The following is a 19,902-nucleotide window of genomic DNA, read 5'->3' as shown; positions in this document are numbered from 1 at the left end:
TTTTGTGCATTGGGAAATTTGTTGAGTTTGCTTTTGGAATTTTATATTTTAAAGGCATTTCCTTCTGTGCCTTGTGCTCTTTATAGTGTATTTTTGTGCCACAGAGCCTTTTTGTATAAATATCTTTTTATTTATAAAATTTCTTCATTGACCTTTGTATGACTAGCTATGTTTTGACGGTTTTGCTGCTTCTAGTTGGCATTTTGAGTAATTTTTGGGATTCACTATGCTATGGAACTCTCCAGTTCATAACAATTCTGGCCAAGTTTTGTGTACCCTTGTGAGCAAGATGCTAACCTGGAACAGCCAAGACTCATGATGCATGACATCATTGTTGCAGCAGTATAAAGGACATCACACACTTCTAGGTTGCCAAAGATTCTGGATATGTTCAAAGACACTTATGTGACTCGGTGATGTTTAGAAACTTTCATATAATATGGCTGACAAATCTTGTGGTTAGCATTTTAAGGTTAGTTCTACAAGTTAAAATCCTTCTTCTGCCTTTTCCAGAACACTTAGTCTGTGTCACAGAGGTTGTTACTGATGTTGTGGATTATATGAAAAGAAATCCTCAGATGTTGACATGACGATTATAACAATAAACAAGTGTGTCTGAAGGGTCATGCCAGTTACTCCATGATTTGTAACCTCATTGTTCATGTACTACTTATTAGGTACAATAATTACAAATAAAGTATAAAAACAGAAGCCTAAACCATAATATTGAAACATGTACATGTTGAGTTTATTGTCATATATACATGGAACAATGAAATTCTTGCTTGTACAGTATGTCTCCTCAGAACAGTTGACAAAATGCTATACAGAAAATAAATAAATACATAAACTTTTTTAAGATAATAATTATAATTCTTTGCATTTATATAGCACGTTTCTCACTACTCAAAGCGCTCAGCAATTGCAGGTTAAGGGCCTTGCTCAAGGGCCCAACAGAGCAGAGTCCCTATTGGCATTTACGGGATTCGAACCGGCAGCCTTCTGATTGCCAGTGTAGATCCCTAGCCTCAGAGCCACCACTCTGCCTGATGAAAGATGATGAAGATGGAACAGACTGACCCTGAAAAGAGACTTCTGGACTCATTTTCCCACAGTGCCACGGAAAATCCATTTACTCATATGCTAGACCAGTGCTCCCTGGACTCATGAAGACTGGACGGAGATTCCCAAAGATCCACACAAAGTCAGAAGAGCCAAGTTGAAAGCTGAATAGATCACCAGGAACTGCAAGAATTTTTAAAGAGGCACTTCAGTCCGTCTTGTATACCTTAAAAGCTACAGTGAACGGAATTGAAGACACGGTCAAAGCACCCCTGGAGGTACTTGACAAATATCTCAGGCTTTCGGACATTGGGTTGTTGTCCGGAATGGATTTGACCACACAGGTGAGCATTTCCAGTATTGTAAAGCATAAAGAAACACAATGTGAAGTGATCCCTAAACCCACTGAGGTGAATCAAGTAGTACTCGATCCAAAATATGTGCAGAAAAGGTAGTTATAGTCAGACCTCAGGTCATGGAAGATGCTACCCAAGCCAGTGAAGTCCAAATGGATAAAGAATCAGGGAGGACACAGTGTGAATGAGCCCCCGACCATCTTGAAGGGAACTGAGTAGTACTTGTTCCTGCAAGGCAACAGGGTATCAGAAATAAACATCCCCCCTGCTTTAATAAAGGCCACGCAAATGGTGAAGGGCCTCTCTTTATGTAATAGAGGGTCCCAAACCATCCAGAGGCCACAAAATAAAATGGTGAAGCTGTCCAAAATGAAAGACTTGTGCAACAAATTGGAAACAATCAATCAGGACTTCTCACCCCCGCTTCAGCTGCATGTCAGCTACTTCGGTTGACAACATCCCAGAGGAAGGTGCAGCACCAAGAAAAAATTATAAGAGGGAGTGGACCATATCCAGGTCCTACTTTGCTTCAAAAATTGAAGAGGATGGTGTTTTATATACCATGGGTGGTGACACCATTGGAGGCACTACCCAGAGCGACAATCCGTTGGGTCAGAGCCACCCATGAAGCAGCGGAAGCCACAGAAGGCACCCATTGAATTTGTTTTTTCCCTTTGCAGAGGACAGACAGAGGAGCTGGATGACGCACAACCACATCTGCGGTATTCTTATCCCTTGCAGGACTAGACACTGACCCCTATAGGGAAAATCTGAGGGGGGAGCCATGTAGATGCCTGGGAGGAAGGACAGGCATCCTGGCTGGGACAGATGATGGATTCATACCTGGCCAGGAGGCCATATTGGATGGACTGGGCAAACAGGCTTACTGGGAGCAGTTCATTCCACCTCACAACAGGTGACAGTGTTCCTCAAGGCTGGACCAGATTAAGACACCCAAAGGGTGGCATTGGTGTTTGAGCCTAGAAATGCAGCCCTGTTGGGGTCTTTTGGTACCAACAGAGGGTGCAGCCATAGGAGTACTGCCCAGGTTTCCACACAAAGTGGAAATGCTCCAGACAGCCTGGACAGAAGACCGGAAGCAGTTCCCAGGAAAAGATTTGGGGGATTTGGGCAATGCTCTCTTGGAGGAGGCAGGAGAATTGTGTATGGTATACTTTGCTGGTGTTGTATGAAGAAGGTGTCACTTTTGTTGAATAAAATTCTTTATTTGAACCTGGAATTGTTTACAATATATGCAGAGTAGACACTATACACACACACACAGTATATACTATTTATGTGTATGTATCTTTTGTAATAAAGACGCTATATAGCGCCTGACCTGGCACAGACTGACGCAGAGGCACGTACTTAAATAAAACTCTTTTATTTTTCTTCAGCCGTGGGGCATGCCTTCCCCGTGTCCCACAGGCCCAACACAGTGGTGTCCTCCTCCTCCCGACTCTGGCTCTCCTGAGTGGTGGTGGCTGGCCTTTTTTTATACCCCACCCGGAAGTATTCCAGGTGCTTAATCACCTGGGCCTAACTGTATTTCCAGGTGGGGCTGAGGAATTGACCAGCCGGGCTGCAAAGTCCATGCAGCTCCCCCTGGCGGCCATCCAAGCCCCCAACCAGGCTGTGGAGGACTCCATGTCCCATGGAGCCATGCGCCAGGTTGGGGAATCATTGTCCGCCAGGGAGACTGCCACCAAGCGTCCCAGGGGAGGTATTGAGCTGCCCAAGGTGGCTCCCCTGGAACAGATGCAGCAGTGGCGTCCCTGCCGGGCATGGGACTCGGCTGTCCTTTACACTTTATATATAATACGCTACCGTTTCTGTTCGTTTGTCTGTCCAGGATTTTAAATCACATGTAGCTCACAAACCGTTTCACCTATTGACCTGAAATTTGGTACACATATACTATGTGACATCTACAGTCCGCTTTCGGGGTGGTGATTGATCTTCAAGGTTATTCCTCTTTTTATTTTTATTTTATTTTATTGTAGAATCAACTCTTGGCAGCAGCCAGCAGGGCAGTAGTGTGGAGCATGCATACAGGCGCCATTCTCATTCCCTTCCACCTTCGCCATCACTTCCCCTACCTCTTCATATCTTACATCATCCTTCAGGCAGATTGAAGACTTAAGTGCCAGCTTAAGTGAAAAATTAAAGAAAACGTGCAACACAAACACTGGTTTAATCAGTTTTAAAGTGAAAAGATGCCAACGGAAGAAGAGAAGAAGCGGGCCACTAGGGTGGAGAAAAGAAGAGCTGCTCAGGAAACAGCAAGTGCATCAATATCTGAGCAAACAAATGCTAAACGTACAGAGAAAGAGGATGAAAAATATGAATGCTCAAGTCAAGTGTATTCACTGCACGTTATTGCGCAGTGCACCATTACTGGTGTATGTATATATACTGTATATATTAGACACATATCAACGAAAAGACCTGTGTGTGTGTATAGAGTAGTCTGCTCTGCTCATGCTCAACTACAGCCACTAGATTTAATTTTTTTGCCACTTGCATGCACCTCACAACAACATCATGCTAATGACACAGATGAAGAGACACAACGTCGAAAGGAACCAAATGCCTAAGCAATGGAGGGCGAGGTCTAAACTTTTCACTAAAAATATTGTCTATCTGGATGTATTTTCTCAAGACCAAGATTAATAGGACTCATATGCCAGAGATACAGCTAAGATATGGTATAACCAGTGTCTTCTTACAAAAGCCAACGGGGCAGCAAGCACAAGTGAATCCACTTCCTCTGCACTGGGTAATTCTTAAGAGTTAGCTGACACTTCTCCAAGTTCATGAATATAGTAAAACTGCTAGGGAGTCTTTGGGTTGTTTTTTGTCCCAAAGTCCACACATAGCTATTATGTATATATTGTATATACAGTGGGGCAAATAAGTATTGAATGTGTCAACATGTTTTCCAGTAAGTATATTTCCAATGAGGATATTCACATTTTCACCAAATGTTAATTCAAGAAATTCACAAATACAAAGAATTCACAGCATTAAAGGCCGTAAATAAAGGTATATGTAATGACTATATACGTAAGGGGTCAAAAGCTTTGAATCGCCAAGAAATTTTAAAATTTTTATAGACATTCATACTTTTTTATCAAGGTACAATGAAATTGCTTTACAAATACAACCAAGACATTCCTGATGTTGCAAATAGTGTTGCAAATGACTATTACTGCATGAAATGATTTATAATGCATTACTCTCAAAACCCCATTTTCAGCGGCCATTACTCCAGTGTTCTAATGGTAAGCTCAGTTAGCTCATTGTTAATTAGTCATGTTTGAATGCTAATTTGTAATAAGAGAAACCTCTTCAATTGTGTTAGCACAGCTGGAACCTGTTATTGTGTTCAGCAGAACAAGTACATTGTCTTTCCTATGTCTGTCCTAATATAATTATGGGCTTTGTTTGACCACATTAGGATGGGTTCAAATTAATATTGAGATAGTAATCTCCTGAATTTTAATTTGACATTGCCATTTCTTTCCTCAGAGAAAGGATCATAGACTTTGTTGCTGCAGACAAATTTGGACTGTATTTATGTCGCACAAACCCTAGTCATAGCTTCTTGAGATACAGCAACATCAATATTGCAGAAGTCATCAATAGAGTTAGTGGTAAGTTTTGTTCTCCATTATATTCAAATTTTTCTTGAATGCATTTGTGTTGGAATATTGGAATATTGCTTTCAGAAGATAGCAGTAGCAGTACTAGTGTTACTGTTACATGTAAAGAGTATGGTGAAATTCTTACTGGTGCTTCCATTGATCATGTAACATGTCGCCACTCTGCAGTGTTACATCCTGTTTCTATAGCAGGGACGTTTACCAAATAAGAAATGAGAGTGGAAAACTAACACAGAGGACACTAGGGAGCTCAGCCTGGTCCACAAGTTAAGTTAAACCTGTTATAAATCTATACAAAGAAATACTGTTTTAATTCAGGTTAGAAGTGCAGAGCTTAACTTGACATATTGCCATGCTTCCTAGGAATGCTAGATTCCTAATCTGGACAGTGACCAAACTGGGACAGGATGTTAGTTCACTGCAGGGAACAGTCACTCACACATACCAGCTCAGTTATCAATTGACTAAACATGAACACAGTGGGAGAAAAATCAGAATACCTGGAGGAAAAGATACAGACATAGGGAGAAGGATCAATATTTGCGCAGAAAATAGCCAGACCAGGATTCAAACCCAGTTGTCTGGAGCTATGAGGCAGCTCCACCATGTTGCTCTTTTTCTGCACACATACTTGTATATTTATTGTTCATAATCTGAATACATGGAGATTCTTAGATAACAGGTATTTGTACATTTCCATTCATTAAAACCACATGCCATCTACTAAAACATGATTTTTGTATTCCTGCCAGACTTAACCACACTTAGACCTGAGACATTTAGCCCCATCAGCCTTGATATCTGCTTCTTACTTTAAACCTGGCTCACAGTTTTTTCTTTAGATTAACTGATTGATTGGACAAGATTATTATTGTTTAATTCTGGGATACAGAGGCCACATAATGTTTTATGGGTGAGGTTTTTTAGCAAATGTAATTTTAAACTAACCACTCAAATAGAGTAGAACATATTAATTGTGTCTAAATTAGATCATAATAAATGACCACAGTAAATTAAAGTAGCTGTTCTGTTTCCCTTTGTTATTCTCTGTACTGTACATTCTTTTGCTATCTCTTGCACCTGCATATATGCACTGTATAACTCAAAATTCACTATCTAAATAATCAAGAATCGTCAGTGGCTTTAAAGTTCCTGTTGTGTCCTATTATATTATATCATCGCCATGAGGGCTTAATGTAGCCAACTATGTACAATATTTTCTGCTTTGTTTCATGCTTCCATATCTCCTTCACAGTTCATAATATAGAAGAGACCAACATGGCAAACACCACAGAAGAATGCCAGAACAACCTGCTAAACTTGTCAAAAAGTCCCATTGCCCGGATCCAGGAAGCATGGGAAAGACATTCTAAAAATCAGAAGGATGAGGATGACCAGAAACATAAGGTAGGGGCAAAGTAGCTAGAGACTTCATCGGCAGCCTCAGTCTTTTCTTTTTAGATTACTTATTCTTTTTTAATTCTTTCAACCTCATTCTTAAAATATATGTACTTTGAGCCTACTACTCCAGTTTATGGTTTTGAAGCTCTGGTTTGGACTGGATGATTCCTGAAAAATATACGACGACATTCCTTGATAGACTATGGTCCCTTGCATAAATTAATTCCAGGCATCAGGTTACCAGTGACCCTAAAGTGGATTAGTGGGTCTGAAAGTACACTGATGGATGGATGGATGGATATGTCTGTAATGTATTCACTCTGCCAGTAGTGGTGTTCATGATTGTGTTTGATTGCAACACATATAAACACTTGTTTTTTAATGATTAGGCCTGTTAGTTCATTGCCAGTGAATTTGATGTACATGAACTGTTCATTACATGCATGTAATATAAACAGCACATTACATATTACTTACATAAAAGTATTATATACACTTAAACAGTACATTATATATTATTTACAGTTTTAACCTCTGTTTTCCTTTCATGTTGTTGACCACAGTAATCTCTGATTAATGAGGTTTACCCATTAGGTGTTAGCATTAAAGTATTTAGCATCAGAATGTATTATTTGTTAGAAATCTACTCATCCATCCATTTTCTTAACCCATTTAGTCCAACAATTAAACAGAAATAGGGCCGATTTAGACATGCCAGTTAACCCAGCATAAACATCTTCAGGAGGTCGGTCTCCTTGTTAAATTTGCTGATGACAGCACAATTGTGGGCCTGATCACCAACAGTGTTGAAGTGGCTAACAGAGAAGAGATTTGCCTTCTGACTAATTAGTTTGAGCAAAACCAAGTTGCTGGTACTAAACTTGAGGAGGACTCACACTCTTGTTTTAATTGGAGGAGATATAATGGAAAGGATTAATAGGTGTAAATTTTATCTTTGAACTTGGCACAAAACATCTCGGCTATAACCAAGAAGGCTTACTAATCTCCTTAATTCCAAAGACATTTGAGGAAATCTCTGATGTCTCCATCTATGCTCAACATCGTTTATAGGTGCACAGGAGAGTCCTTACTTGCTGGCTACATAACATCCTGGTACATCACAGGCTCCAGGATCACAAAGTCCTAAAGTGGGCGGTGAGGTCATTTTAGAATATTACTGGCACACAACTCCCATCTGTTCAGGACATTTATATCACATGCTGCCACAGAAAGGCAACCTGAGCCATCCTGCAAAGTCTATTTTGTTATGTTTCCCTAATGGCAAATGGAATAGGAACATTAGATTTACACTTCCTCATTTAGCAGACAGTTTAGTCCAAAGTGATTTACAGATATCAATATGAGTTTTCAGGAACAGTTTCAATCTCCAGGTCATAAGTCTATATGCAGTATATATAGTAATGTGAAAAAGACTCTTTGAGCTGTGCCATGTTTGATGGGTATTTTGCATGCAGAGCCCATTTCAAATGCCCCCACAGTGACTTGATGAGATTCGGATCCAGGCTTGTCTTGGCCAATCCAGAACCCCCCGTTTCTTTCTTTTTAGCCATTCCTTGGTGGTATGCTTAGGCTCTATTATCATGTGGCAAGTCAGCTTCAGTTCAGCTTCAATGTTCTGACATATGGTCTCACATTATCTTCAAGCACCCTCCAGTACAATGAAGAATTCTTAGTGGATTCTGTGATGGTGTGCTTTTCAGTCCCTGATGCAGCAAAGCAACCACAAGCCATAACGTTTCCAACCCCATGCCTTTGAGTTGGTATCAGGTTCTTCTGGTCAAATGTTGTTTTTGGTTTTTGCAAAATATGTCTTCCAGTGCCATAGTCAAATAACTCTTTATCTTTACCATGTCTTTCTAGAGCAAATTCTTTCAGAAGTCCTGTTCTTTGACTAGATGTCTTGTCCTGATGTTTCTTCTGAACAGAAAACATTTCCCCCTGGCACACTTCCCATGTATAGCTAATTTGTGCAACCTCCTTCTAATGGTAGACTCATGCACTTTAACATCAACAGTGACAAGAGCTACCTGTAGGTGCTGCAACAACCTATTAGGGTTCTTACAGATTACTTTAAGCATCTTGTGTACTGCTATCAGATTGAACTTGCTGGGGTAACTTGGCCTGGACAAGTTAGGAGTTGTCTGAAATCTTCTCCACTTGTAGTTGATCTTCCAGAGAGGGGAAGGGTTGATTTTCAATTGTTTGGAAATCTTTTTAAATCCCTTATCTGAGTTATAGGCATATATAATCTCCTTTCTTGAAGGCGTTGCAGAGCTCTTTTGATCTAGGCCTGGCATTACACCCATGTCAACAACAAAGAGCAAACCAAACTAAAGGTCTAAGGTGTAAATAAGACAATTTCAGAAAAGATCCTCTCCAATGATGTTGTACTTATTTGCGTTGATCTGTTGCAGCTGATTCTAATTTCAAGTACAGTATTTGAGGATGTGATAAAGGTAGGGATGTACTTCCTTTTGCCACATGCGAAATCTGTATTTATGTTTATTTACCTCTTTGAGGACTAATTTTTTTTTTTTCATTTTGACTCAAGGCTGAAAATTTTTTCAAAAAACTTAGTTTTCTGAAAAGCACACAAAGCAATGATTTCACATATATTATATTCACATATTTATGATAAATGTCATTCTGTTTTATTTTCCATGAGCCTCTACAGTATGTGAATTCTCATACCTATTACATACCTGTTTGTTTCATCACTCAGAAGCTGAATGATACTTTCTGGAAAAAACAGTTGAGTGGCTGGTAATCTGTAGTGTCCACTATCACACTGCATCATATGATGAAATCCGGTAGCCAGCTTGCCTCTCACAGATCTATGTCTGGGTTGTCCTCCCAGGCAGATATTTCTGTAGATGCATCAGCTACATGAGGGTGTTCAACACTGCAGTCAGCTGGGGACCGATCAGCTGATGCAGGTACCTCATTTTCGTTTTCGATATCCAGATCACTCACATTTAAATCAGAGTCCACTAAGTCAGAGTCCGATTCCGCAATAATGCACAAAACGTCTACTGAGTATTTTGCTTTGTTCATTCGCTTTGCTCTCTTGCCAGATGTTGATGCCATTTTAGACATTGTTTACTCTTCACTACTCACGCACGCACAGGGATTCGAGGTCAAATCAATGAAGCTAACTCCCCTTCTAGCCAAGAGAGTTGAACTGTAACGTAACGGAGAGTCTTGCTGACTTTTACAGCTGATTAGCGACGCCTTCATCCATATGTGTCGACATAAATCAACTCCTGCCTTCAAAGTGTTAAATTATACAATGAACTGCAACATGTAAAGTGGCAACATGTGGCAAGATGTTTGTTATATTAGATACTGTTTAAATAAAAATCAAATCTTGATATGTACACGTATGTTTAGAAAGAGAAAACATTTCTTATATATATATGTGTGTGTGTGTGTGTGCCTGTGTTGCATGTAATGTATTCATTGTGTTTTTTTCTGCTGTGTGTATTGTATTACTTTCACTAGTCTTAAGGGTTCATGAAAGTACGAAATTCTAATTGTACTATGTACACATGAGAATAAACTTGAATTCGAAGTAGAAAACTTTAAGAAAACAAATGCAGATACAGGAAAAATGTCTGATACACATTGCAAAGTCCTTGGAACTGTGAGACAGCAGTGCTAACTAGTATGTCACTAAGCCTCTAATTCAAAAATCAGATACATAAAACACAAATCAAGCCATTTTATACTTAAGTTTGTCTCTCTTGACAGTTTCCTGCATGTCACAGAAATGATCATTTAAAAATGTGAACTTTTCATTGATGGGAAATAAAACTTTAAGTTTGAGTAACATTATTTCTGAGTACAGATGGCACATTTTTCTGTCATTCACTTAACTCTTGCAGAACTATAAAGCTTTTTCTCCCTCCCCATTACATCAATGCCTTAAACACCATTATGTGAAATAAACAAAGTTTAAACCTCGTTTAAATGATAATAAAGCAGTTTTAACTTTGATATGGGACTCTCCATTGCACTGGATTATGATGGCATAGAAGCAAAAAATTGCATCTTTTAGAAGCCTCTTATGGAATGCTAACATGCTGTTACAGAGTGTCCTAGAGGCTTAATTTAAATTATTCTGTCTAATAACCTAGTACAGAATGGTAATCCTAATAGCATGAGAAGCATAGCTTCAAATGTACACTTGGGGAGGCCTTGTGAAATGAAAAACACATCAGTTTCTGAATACAGTTTTTCATACAAATAAGTAATAAAAGTCTTTTCTGTCTTGACAGATTGGTAGGCACACACTGCTATAGTTAGTTTGGTGGCTAATACCATGAGACAGCTAGCCGGTTTCCCCATTATAATTCTCAAAAGAATCAGAGTTAAAGACAACATGCTGAGCCCTACTTCCCAAGCACTGCAAGGCCTGAGCCAGGTCACGGATCGATCAGCGAGGTCACATCTCCATCTAAATAATCCGCTTGATAGCACAGATGAGCATTTTCAGCTGATTACCTCATCCTTAACAAATTAAGCAATTCATCAAATAACTCAACACAGCAGCCAACATAAACCACATTTAAAATGATTTTTGGGCTCTAGCACCGGAATGACCACAAGTCATTCTATTTGCTTTATGTACTCTGCTGTTTATGGTTTTGATTCCTTCGGTGGCCTGCACAAATGTAAAGCTTTTTCCTGTACTCTGTTATAGATTTTTTATTAACAGACATGCTTATTTATTTGGCACTTTTATATAGACACCAATTAACCTAACCTGCAACTCTAAATTGGCCCCCTGTGTGTGTGTGTGTGTGCGTGTGTGTGGGGGTATGTGTGTGTGTGTGCGTGTGTGTGGAGGTATGTGCGTGTGTGTGTGTGTGTGTGTGTGTGACCTAAAATGGTCTGAACAACCCGTTTGGATTACTTTCCAGCCTTGTTCCCATTAAACTTAGCCCCCTGTGACACTCAATTGGATGGGATGAATCTATGTATATGATGTTATTTTTACAGTTCCCTTTTGAATTTGGTATTTGGTACACTATTTGTGAACATGATTTCGTGCAAACATAAGGCACAACTGAATACACAGCATTTAATAACTGCAGAATGGGCAGCTCAAGTCAGTTTTCTGGAGGTGTCCTGTGAATCTCTGATTAGATTGAGCTGGCAGAACTTGTGGTTTATAATCCAACATCTTTGTCCATTGGCCCAAACTGGTGCAAAATATGGTTTAAAAATTGAATTGGAACAGAACTTGGCATTTGATTTACATTGGTGGTGCAGTTAAAACATGTAAAAAATTAAAAGCATTCTGCTGTTACAGTTTACTAAATGTTCAGTCACACACACATTAAAATAAATAAAGCCAGTAACCAGAATGTTTTATATTAGTTTCTTCAGATATAACAAATAGAAAAAGATTCTTATACAATTTCAGTATCCTTCAGTATGCAATATATTTTCACATGGTATTGCAATGTACTGTTAGCACTAAAAATGCAACTTTGTTGACAGTGCTTGAACTCACTGGTATGCAGTACTCGCAAATCTTCCATTTTCAATATAAGAATCAACACCTTATCGATTGCAGCATCACCATACTGGACGCTTTTCTAAGTGCACCAGTGAGTACCAGCGCATCTTTGTTAATTTTCATGAGGGAAAGGCTCTCCAATCGACTGTCCCTGTATTCTATTGATGCAGTTATCTAAGTTTCACCATACCAGTGTACATACAGTTGAGAACTGGCACCTCTTTGTAATTTTTCAGGAGGGACCCCACCCTACCCCAGCTCTACAATCGACTTTCATTGCATCACAATAATACTCCATGATATAAGTTTCACCGTATCAGCACATTTTCTTGGCAAAGTAGTAAGTACTGGCATCTACTCAGGAATCTTCACGGGGGACATGGGGACACCCCCCACACTCTCACCCCTGCATTTTAAATGACATATTAAGCTGATTTACATTTTCCCATACTGGCATCTTTTATTAGCATACAAGTGAAGAGTGGCACTTATTCAGGAATCTTGATGGAGGACCAACCCTGCTCTTCGATCAGATATTATTATGTCACAACAACAACAATTTATTTTTTGTATAGGCTAAAATCACGCAAAGAGTGCCACAATGAGCTTTAACAGTATTTTTTGACATCCCCTCAGTCTTGACTCCCTAAGAAAGCAAGAGAAACCTCCCATAAAACCCCTTGTAGGGATAAAAATGGAAGAAATCTTAGGAAAGGCAATTCAAAGAGAGACCCCTTATCAGGTAGATTGGGCATGCAACGGGTGTCAAAAAATGAGGTAAATACAATACAATATATAGAACAGGACACAAGTAATCTTCTTCACAGATCTAGATTGCCAATCTATCATTGGAACTTCAGGAATACAATACAGTAGTATAACAGTAACAGTACAAGTACTGAATAAAATGCAAGAGTAGATTATATCACATTAGAGGATTCAGATTTGTTCAGAGTCCTGGAGACCTCAGACAACAAGTTTCCTCCCTTACTGGCCATTCCATAGCTGAGTCAGTGGCAGGCCGGCCAATACAATGAAAGGACCCTTCTATAGAGATGACTTTTTGTATGGCAGGCAAAGAATTTGGCAGTAGGGCAGTGGCACCAAGTGCCACATTTAAGTTCCAAGAAGAGAAACAGAATAGTTTAGGGTTAGTAACAGTTTATAAATATCATATTACTCATATTTTAGTAATCATGACTAACAACAGAGATGCAGTACGCACAGTTAATCAGAAGCTCTAGTCAGGGTATGCTAAACTGAAGTAGTGAGTCTTCAGCCGGGATTTAAAAGCTGAGACTGAAGGGGCATCTCTTATAGTAGCAGGCAGACCATTCCATAGCTTTGGGGCCCTGTAACTAAAGCGCAACCTCTCACGGTTACTTTATTAATACCTTGGAATCATAAGTAGACCAGCATCTTGAGTTCTTAATGTAAGTTCTGATTTGTAAATAATGAAAAGTTCAGATAAGTAAGCCAGACCTTGGCCATTTAAGGCTTTGTATTGCAGTATCGATTGCAGCATCACCATACTGGACGCTTTTCTAAGTGTACCAGTGAGTACCAGCGCATCTTTGTTAATTTTCATGAGGGAAAGGCTCTCCAATCAACTGTCCCTGTATTGCATTGATGCAATTATCTAAGTTTCACCATACCAGCAGAAGTGAGTGTTGGCATCTATTCAGGAATTTTCACAGGGGACAACACACCAATTTGATTGACAGTGACTGAATGAAGCTGATATACATTTCACCATACCAGTACCTTTTGTTTGCGTTCCAGTGAGTAGCTGCACCTCTTCAGGAATCTTCATGGAGGACCATCTCCCTCTTTTCAGCCACCTTTCATTATGTTGTGACAATCGCAGTATCACCATACTAGCACCTTCCTGAAGCGTTACGGTGTAGTATATCTTCGTAAAACTTCACGGAAGACCCCCCTTTCAATATTTTGATTGTGCCATAATTAGACCACCACCAGTATTTTGGTTCCACTTGAAGCATTTATAGTTGATATTTCAAAGATCTAGAACATTTGCAGTGGTTGGATATGATTCAGTTCTCAGCAGTCTTGAGTTGAGAGTTGCTGACAGGTGCTCAAGTGGATTTTCTAGACACTTTGACTATTTGTTGTAAAAACTATGCTTGTTAGCTGTGGTTGATAATTCTGAATTGGTTAAAAGTGAGAGTCCATGGATGTTGAGGAAAAGTGTGTGCTGCTTTCTGTTTGTCTTTGGTCTAAACTTTGTACCTTTATTTGAAAATGGTTAGACACATGAAAAAAAAGTTTAAAGGTTATTATTGTCACGCTGAAAAGGAAAGAAGGCTCTGATGAAGGCTATACAGGTGAAACGTCTATTCCCTAAAGTGTGGAAATAACTTTTAAATGTTTCTTCCTTTGCAGATGTACACTGACACAGTCCTACACTAACTCGATTGGACTGACATATGATTATTGAGTGTTTACTTGGACTTTACATGCTATATATTACCAGTAAATGTTACTGTCACCTCAACCTGACCATTCACCCTAACTACGTGTTGTTTGAGGACTGCCTCTAATGTACCATTACCTTAATGCATCTGTAGGAAATGTGTGATTACACCTAATTCCCATGCTTTGAATTTTTTAATTAAATGAAATAATTTTGCTATGCTTTCTCTCTGTTATAAAAAAAAATCTTTGAAGGAGACAAGGCATGACTTTCTCAGAGAAACACTTTCACATCCTGTGAGACAAGTCTTTGTGCCAAGAGATTTAACCATGCCCGGGGCCGGAAATAAAGGACAAAGAGTAGATGACAAAGTAGAACATCGTAAAGAATTCAAAAACGTTGGCGCGGTACACATGCAGAGCAGGTTAAAGATAATGGAAGTACGAAAATTCGAAAGTCTCTAAAAAAGGATAGTTAAGATTGCATTAGCACAAACAAATGGAAATTATTACTCGGTGAAATAACGGAACAGCGAGAAGAGATCGAATATATTATTCGGATTTAAATTTTAAGTCAGAGACTTGTAGATCGTCTAATTCGTGTTGCAATCAGGGGAAAAAAAGTAGCGGTTCTTCCCAATGAAGAGGCGTATCCGCAAGAATTAGAAGATTTGTTATTTGGTGAAAGTGAAATCCCGCAAGAGAAAATTTCAAGCCCCGTGAGACAAGACTTTATACAAAGAGATTTGAAAAAGTCCTGCCCACATCTAAAACATTTACAACCATGCACACGGTTCAATCATTTCTCATTTGTGTGAATGCTATTGACAGACACAGTTTGTGTAGAGAGAAAGAAACGATATTCACTCACGGGCAGTTATACATTGTGTTGTCACGATGTAATTCCAAACACAGAATCAAAATTCAATGCAATATTGATGAAAAGGTAAAAGCGAAAAAGAGACTGAATATATGAACATAGGTGATATGACAGAAGTGTGTAAATATTGTTTGGCTTTAAACTTTAAGTCAGAGACTTGTAGATCGTCTAATTCATGTTGCCATCAGGGAAAAAAGTAGTGTTTCTTCCCAATGAAGAGGCCTATCCATGAGAATTAAAAGCTTTGTTGTTAGGTGAAAGTGAAATCCACATACACGAGTGGCAGAGACGCTAAGCTGCTATCTCAAAACGCAGGCGGGGGGGTTGGCGAGCAAAGCGAGCAGGGGGAAAAGCCCCCTAGTTAAACAATATAGTAATCATACATACGTTCTTTAGCTAGAAATGTCTGGTTCAGAGAAATACACCACCTCATATATGAAACTTTATTGTCTGTTATATAACTCCTTAAGTATTCCTTACATACTGTATTGTAACATAAAAAAATGTAACGCCAGCACTAAGTGCCAAATACATTCTTTGCTCTTTACATGGCTTTTTAGGTAGCTCACTATCCTTAAAAGGACCACCCACAGTTGCTGCCCTGGATAAAATTCATTTGCGACTTTGCATTTTTGTGATTTTTTATAGACTCCCCTGCTGCTGACACTGAAGCTGCTCATTTACCAGATGGAATGCTAGCAGTTTGTCACTCTCCTCCAGCTGATGCAATTTATCAACTCCATTACACAGCCCTCCCTTCGAAGTCACTGCTCCCAGTGACCACTTCCAACCTCTTGCAACAGTGTACAAACCCTTAGAAATGACAGAGTGGGCTTTGTTTCCACAGTGGTCATGCAGCCAGTGATAAAGATACATCAGCAGGGGTCTTGAGCGCTTCATTGTAAGAAGGCACATCAGGGATGTTAAGTGCTGCACTGTCATGCGTTGCAGCTTAGGTGTTTCATGCTGCGGTGCAGAGGTCTGTCCATTATATGTGGGTTGATGAACCTCATTGTGTGAACTGTAGATCTGCAGTACCTCTTGGCTGTCTTCCTCCACTGAACTGACGATGCAAATGGCATTCCATGTCAAAATCTCAGCTTTGTGACTTTACACTCAACAATTGCTCTTTAATGCATCTATGATCTGTTTCACTCTTTGCCTGCTCAGTTATACCACTAGCCCTACTTCACACTACCCACCTGGAGTCAGCACAACTGGATCGGCCACATTTTTTCAAAGTTTCATGAGCCCAAAGCTCCAGTGATGACTGCATACCCATGCTGATGAACCTTAGTAGATGATGAAGTGGTGGTGAAGATGCAAAGTTAGCAGTCTCAGAGCTGTCTTCCACCATGTACTGATGCTGCAAATGATATTTCAAAACCCTAGAATTTAGCATTAGAACTCTTCATCAACTTCTCAGAAGAGCCCATAAAGTTCATTTTAGGTTTCCACGGCAATTCTGAACTTTAATAAGACGAACTGTAGGTCTTCACTCAGCCCACTGCTGACAACAACATAACACCTGCAACGAGTGCCAGTATGGATTCTTTGCTCTTTACATGGCTTTTTTAGATAGTTTACTATCCTTAAAAGAACTACTTGCTGTTGCTGTACTGGATGGAATTAATTTGCAGCTTTTCGGGGTTGCTGTTTTCATGGGATCCCCTGCAGCTGCCTCTGAAGCTGCTTATTTACATACTAGAATGCCAGGTCATAATGGCGGAGGCTCATTCCCATGCCAATGCAACTTCTTAGTACTATTACAATCACACATAATAACAGTCTTGAATGTGTCTCTCCCAATTCAGGGTCACAGAATGATGGACTTCATCAGCATCAGATGCAAGGCTAGGCAATCAAAACATATTCTAATGAAGCGTGCATAGTGTTGGAGGAGTTAGCACTTACACCTCTGACTGACAAGAGACTGGGTCACAAACTCAGCCCAGCCTTCTCACTCTTGGCACTCCTAAAGAGGCACCATGTTAGGCTGATTGGTGCCTTAAAATTAACTCTGTATCAGTCATAGTGTGAATGTGCCCTGTGATGAACTGACATCCCATTCAGGACTTTTTCCTTTCTCTCTCCTGATACTATTAGAGTTGGACTTGGTTTCTTGCAATAATAAACTTAGAATAAAGAAGAATAGATGGTTATAATCTTATAAAATAATATATTATTTATGATATACTTTTAGCTGACCTTTGATGATGCTTGGTGGCGAGAAGATTTTCAATCAGCGGAGGCTTTTTTTTTTTTTTAGAAAGTAGAGCAGCTACAAACCAAAGTAAACAAAATCTAGAATATATATAACATTTAAATTAATTAATTGTATTTCTTTATATACAAAGACTTTGCTTTGGACTAGCACCCTGTCTAGCAATGCTTCCTGCATTGTGCTTTGTTTTGCCAGAACAGGCACCATCTCCCAGTGACTCCAGAATGAATAAGTGGGTTAGAATATGGATGGATGGGCTAAAAACTCTGTATCCTCATTGAGAAAAAAATACTTCTGACAGCTTACAGCCAGTGTGGGAAAACATAAACTTTTATCTTGTGACTTTACATACTAATGATTTTACTGTTGATTAAATTAGTTTCTAGTACCCTGTAGGGATTTTTTTAATGCTCCTGTATTGATGTGTCCTGATGTCTATAATTCTGCCTTACTAGTGACACTTTATATTTTCTTTCTGTTTATTTTTGCAGCATATGAGGAGAGATGAACATGGACAAACTAATTTTCCCGCCTTGAAAATGCACATCACAGCTCTTCCAGTGCACTCCAAAAGCAGCCTGAGAGAGTCAGGTCACAGACATAAACATTTGGTGGTCAGGTCTAAGGTTGAGGACTTAAGTAACAACACAATCAAATTCACATCTCCTCCCGAAAACCAGAATAATAACTCTTCAGGTTTGCTGGTCAGAGTCATAAAGCCTTCAAAATCGCATTTACTATCTGAGGCGTGTGGTGGCAGTCAGCCAAAGAGCAGTCTGTAAGCTTAAAAAGGGAAGCTCATTCATCAGAAAATAGACTACAGACAATATAAGGCAGGACAAGGGTCACACAAACTGGAGAGAGTGTTTTATTAAACACTAATCAGTACAAATACATATACTCTTTAAAGGCCAAATCATTCTGCCCAGCAGCATATCACTTCATTTTATTTTCAGTCTGATTTTCATGTTGCTTCCTAATTAGTCAGGCTGCTTCTGAACAGCCCAGTTGGGAGGACACATCAAACTTCAACAAACTGAGACGATAAGTATCACAAGTCCTAGTCAAATGGTAGAAAATATGCTTTCGCTTTGAAACTTATGGAAATCTGAAGTCTAATGAATGCTCAGGGTGTCAGCTTTTACCCTACTGGCAGAGATGCTGGAACTGCTGCCATACTGCATCCATGTTAGATTGTCAAATACATTTATTTGTTCCACAGCTTCCACAACTAAAATCAATGTACTGTTCATGTCAGTGCCCTGAAAAAGACACTGCGGTGCCTTTTATCCTGCTTAGGCAGCTATTGGATCTCAAATGGGTTGTTCTCTAGGAGTGTGATTCTTGGACATGTGCAGTCAATGCAATGCATGGCTGATCTGAGTTTATACTTGAAGAAATAAACCTGGAACAGGGCAGCATTCCATCACTCGCATATCTACACAAAGGAAATTGAGAGTCACAAATCAAATCAGTCTGTACATCAGCAGGAGAAAAAACTTACACGAACATGGGGAGAAGAAGAGCATGCTGGGGTTCAAACCCAGTCTCCTGCAGCTGTGAAGCAGAAGCACTGACCACTGTACAGTCATACTGTCCCAAATTTGTGATCACGTCATTAACATTTCTTTATATATAATACGCTACCGTGGCTGTTCGTTTCTCTGTCCAGGATTTTAAATCACCTGTAGCTTGCAAACCGTTTGACCTATTGACCTGAAATTTGGTACACATATACTAGGCGACATCTTCAGGGTGATGATTGACCTCGAAGGTTATTCCTCTTTTTATTTTTATTTTATTTTATTGTAGAATCAATGCTTGGCCATGCGGCACATGTGTACGGGTGCTGTTCTCATCCCTACCACCTTCACCATCACTTCATATCTTAAATAATTCTTGAGGAAGATTGAGGACTTAAGTGCCAGCTCAAGTGAAAAATTAAGGAAAACTTACTAAATAATTCTAACACAAACACTGACTTAAATCAGTTTTAATGAGAAAAGATGCCGACGGAAGAAGAGAAGAAGCGGGCCACTAGAGTGGTGAAAAGAAGAGCTGCTCAAGAAGGAGCAAGCCGTCAACCTCCGAGCAAATGAATGCTAAACGTACAGAGAAAAAGTATGAAAACTAGGAATGCTTAAGTCAAGTGTATTCACTGCATGTTATCATACAGTGCGCCCTTACTGGTCTTCTTATAAAGCATTTTCCTATGATATACACTTCATCTCAGCCACTGCAATTTTGGAAATCTTAATTCAGGAGTTACAAGTAAAACTGAGCGTCATTTAAAGAGATAATCAATAGTGTAAATCAAAAATTCAAAACAGTTC

At 39.4% G+C, this 19,902-nt stretch overlaps 1 protein-coding gene across 1 annotated transcript in view; it reads left to right on the top strand.

Moving 5' to 3' along the window:
* LOC114645332 (uncharacterized) overlaps nt 1-18,954 on the top strand; it is a 434,664-nt gene extending 415,710 nt beyond the window's left edge. The window contains exons 9-11 of the mRNA XM_051923325.1: nt 4,953-5,077; nt 6,342-6,493; nt 18,061-18,954. Of these exons, the coding sequence (XP_051779285.1) occupies nt 4,953-5,077; nt 6,342-6,493; nt 18,061-18,351 (568 nt within the window). The 3' untranslated portion in view covers nt 18,352-18,954. The remainder of the gene's footprint in view (nt 1-4,952; nt 5,078-6,341; nt 6,494-18,060) is intronic.
* Nucleotides 18,955-19,902: the final 948 nt, after the last annotated feature.

Source organism: Erpetoichthys calabaricus, chromosome 2, assembly GCF_900747795.2.
Source record: "Erpetoichthys calabaricus chromosome 2, fErpCal1.3, whole genome shotgun sequence".
Lineage (NCBI taxonomy): Eukaryota > Metazoa > Chordata > Cladistia > Polypteriformes > Polypteridae > Erpetoichthys > Erpetoichthys calabaricus.
This window is presented reverse-complemented; position numbering and strand designations above follow the sequence as displayed.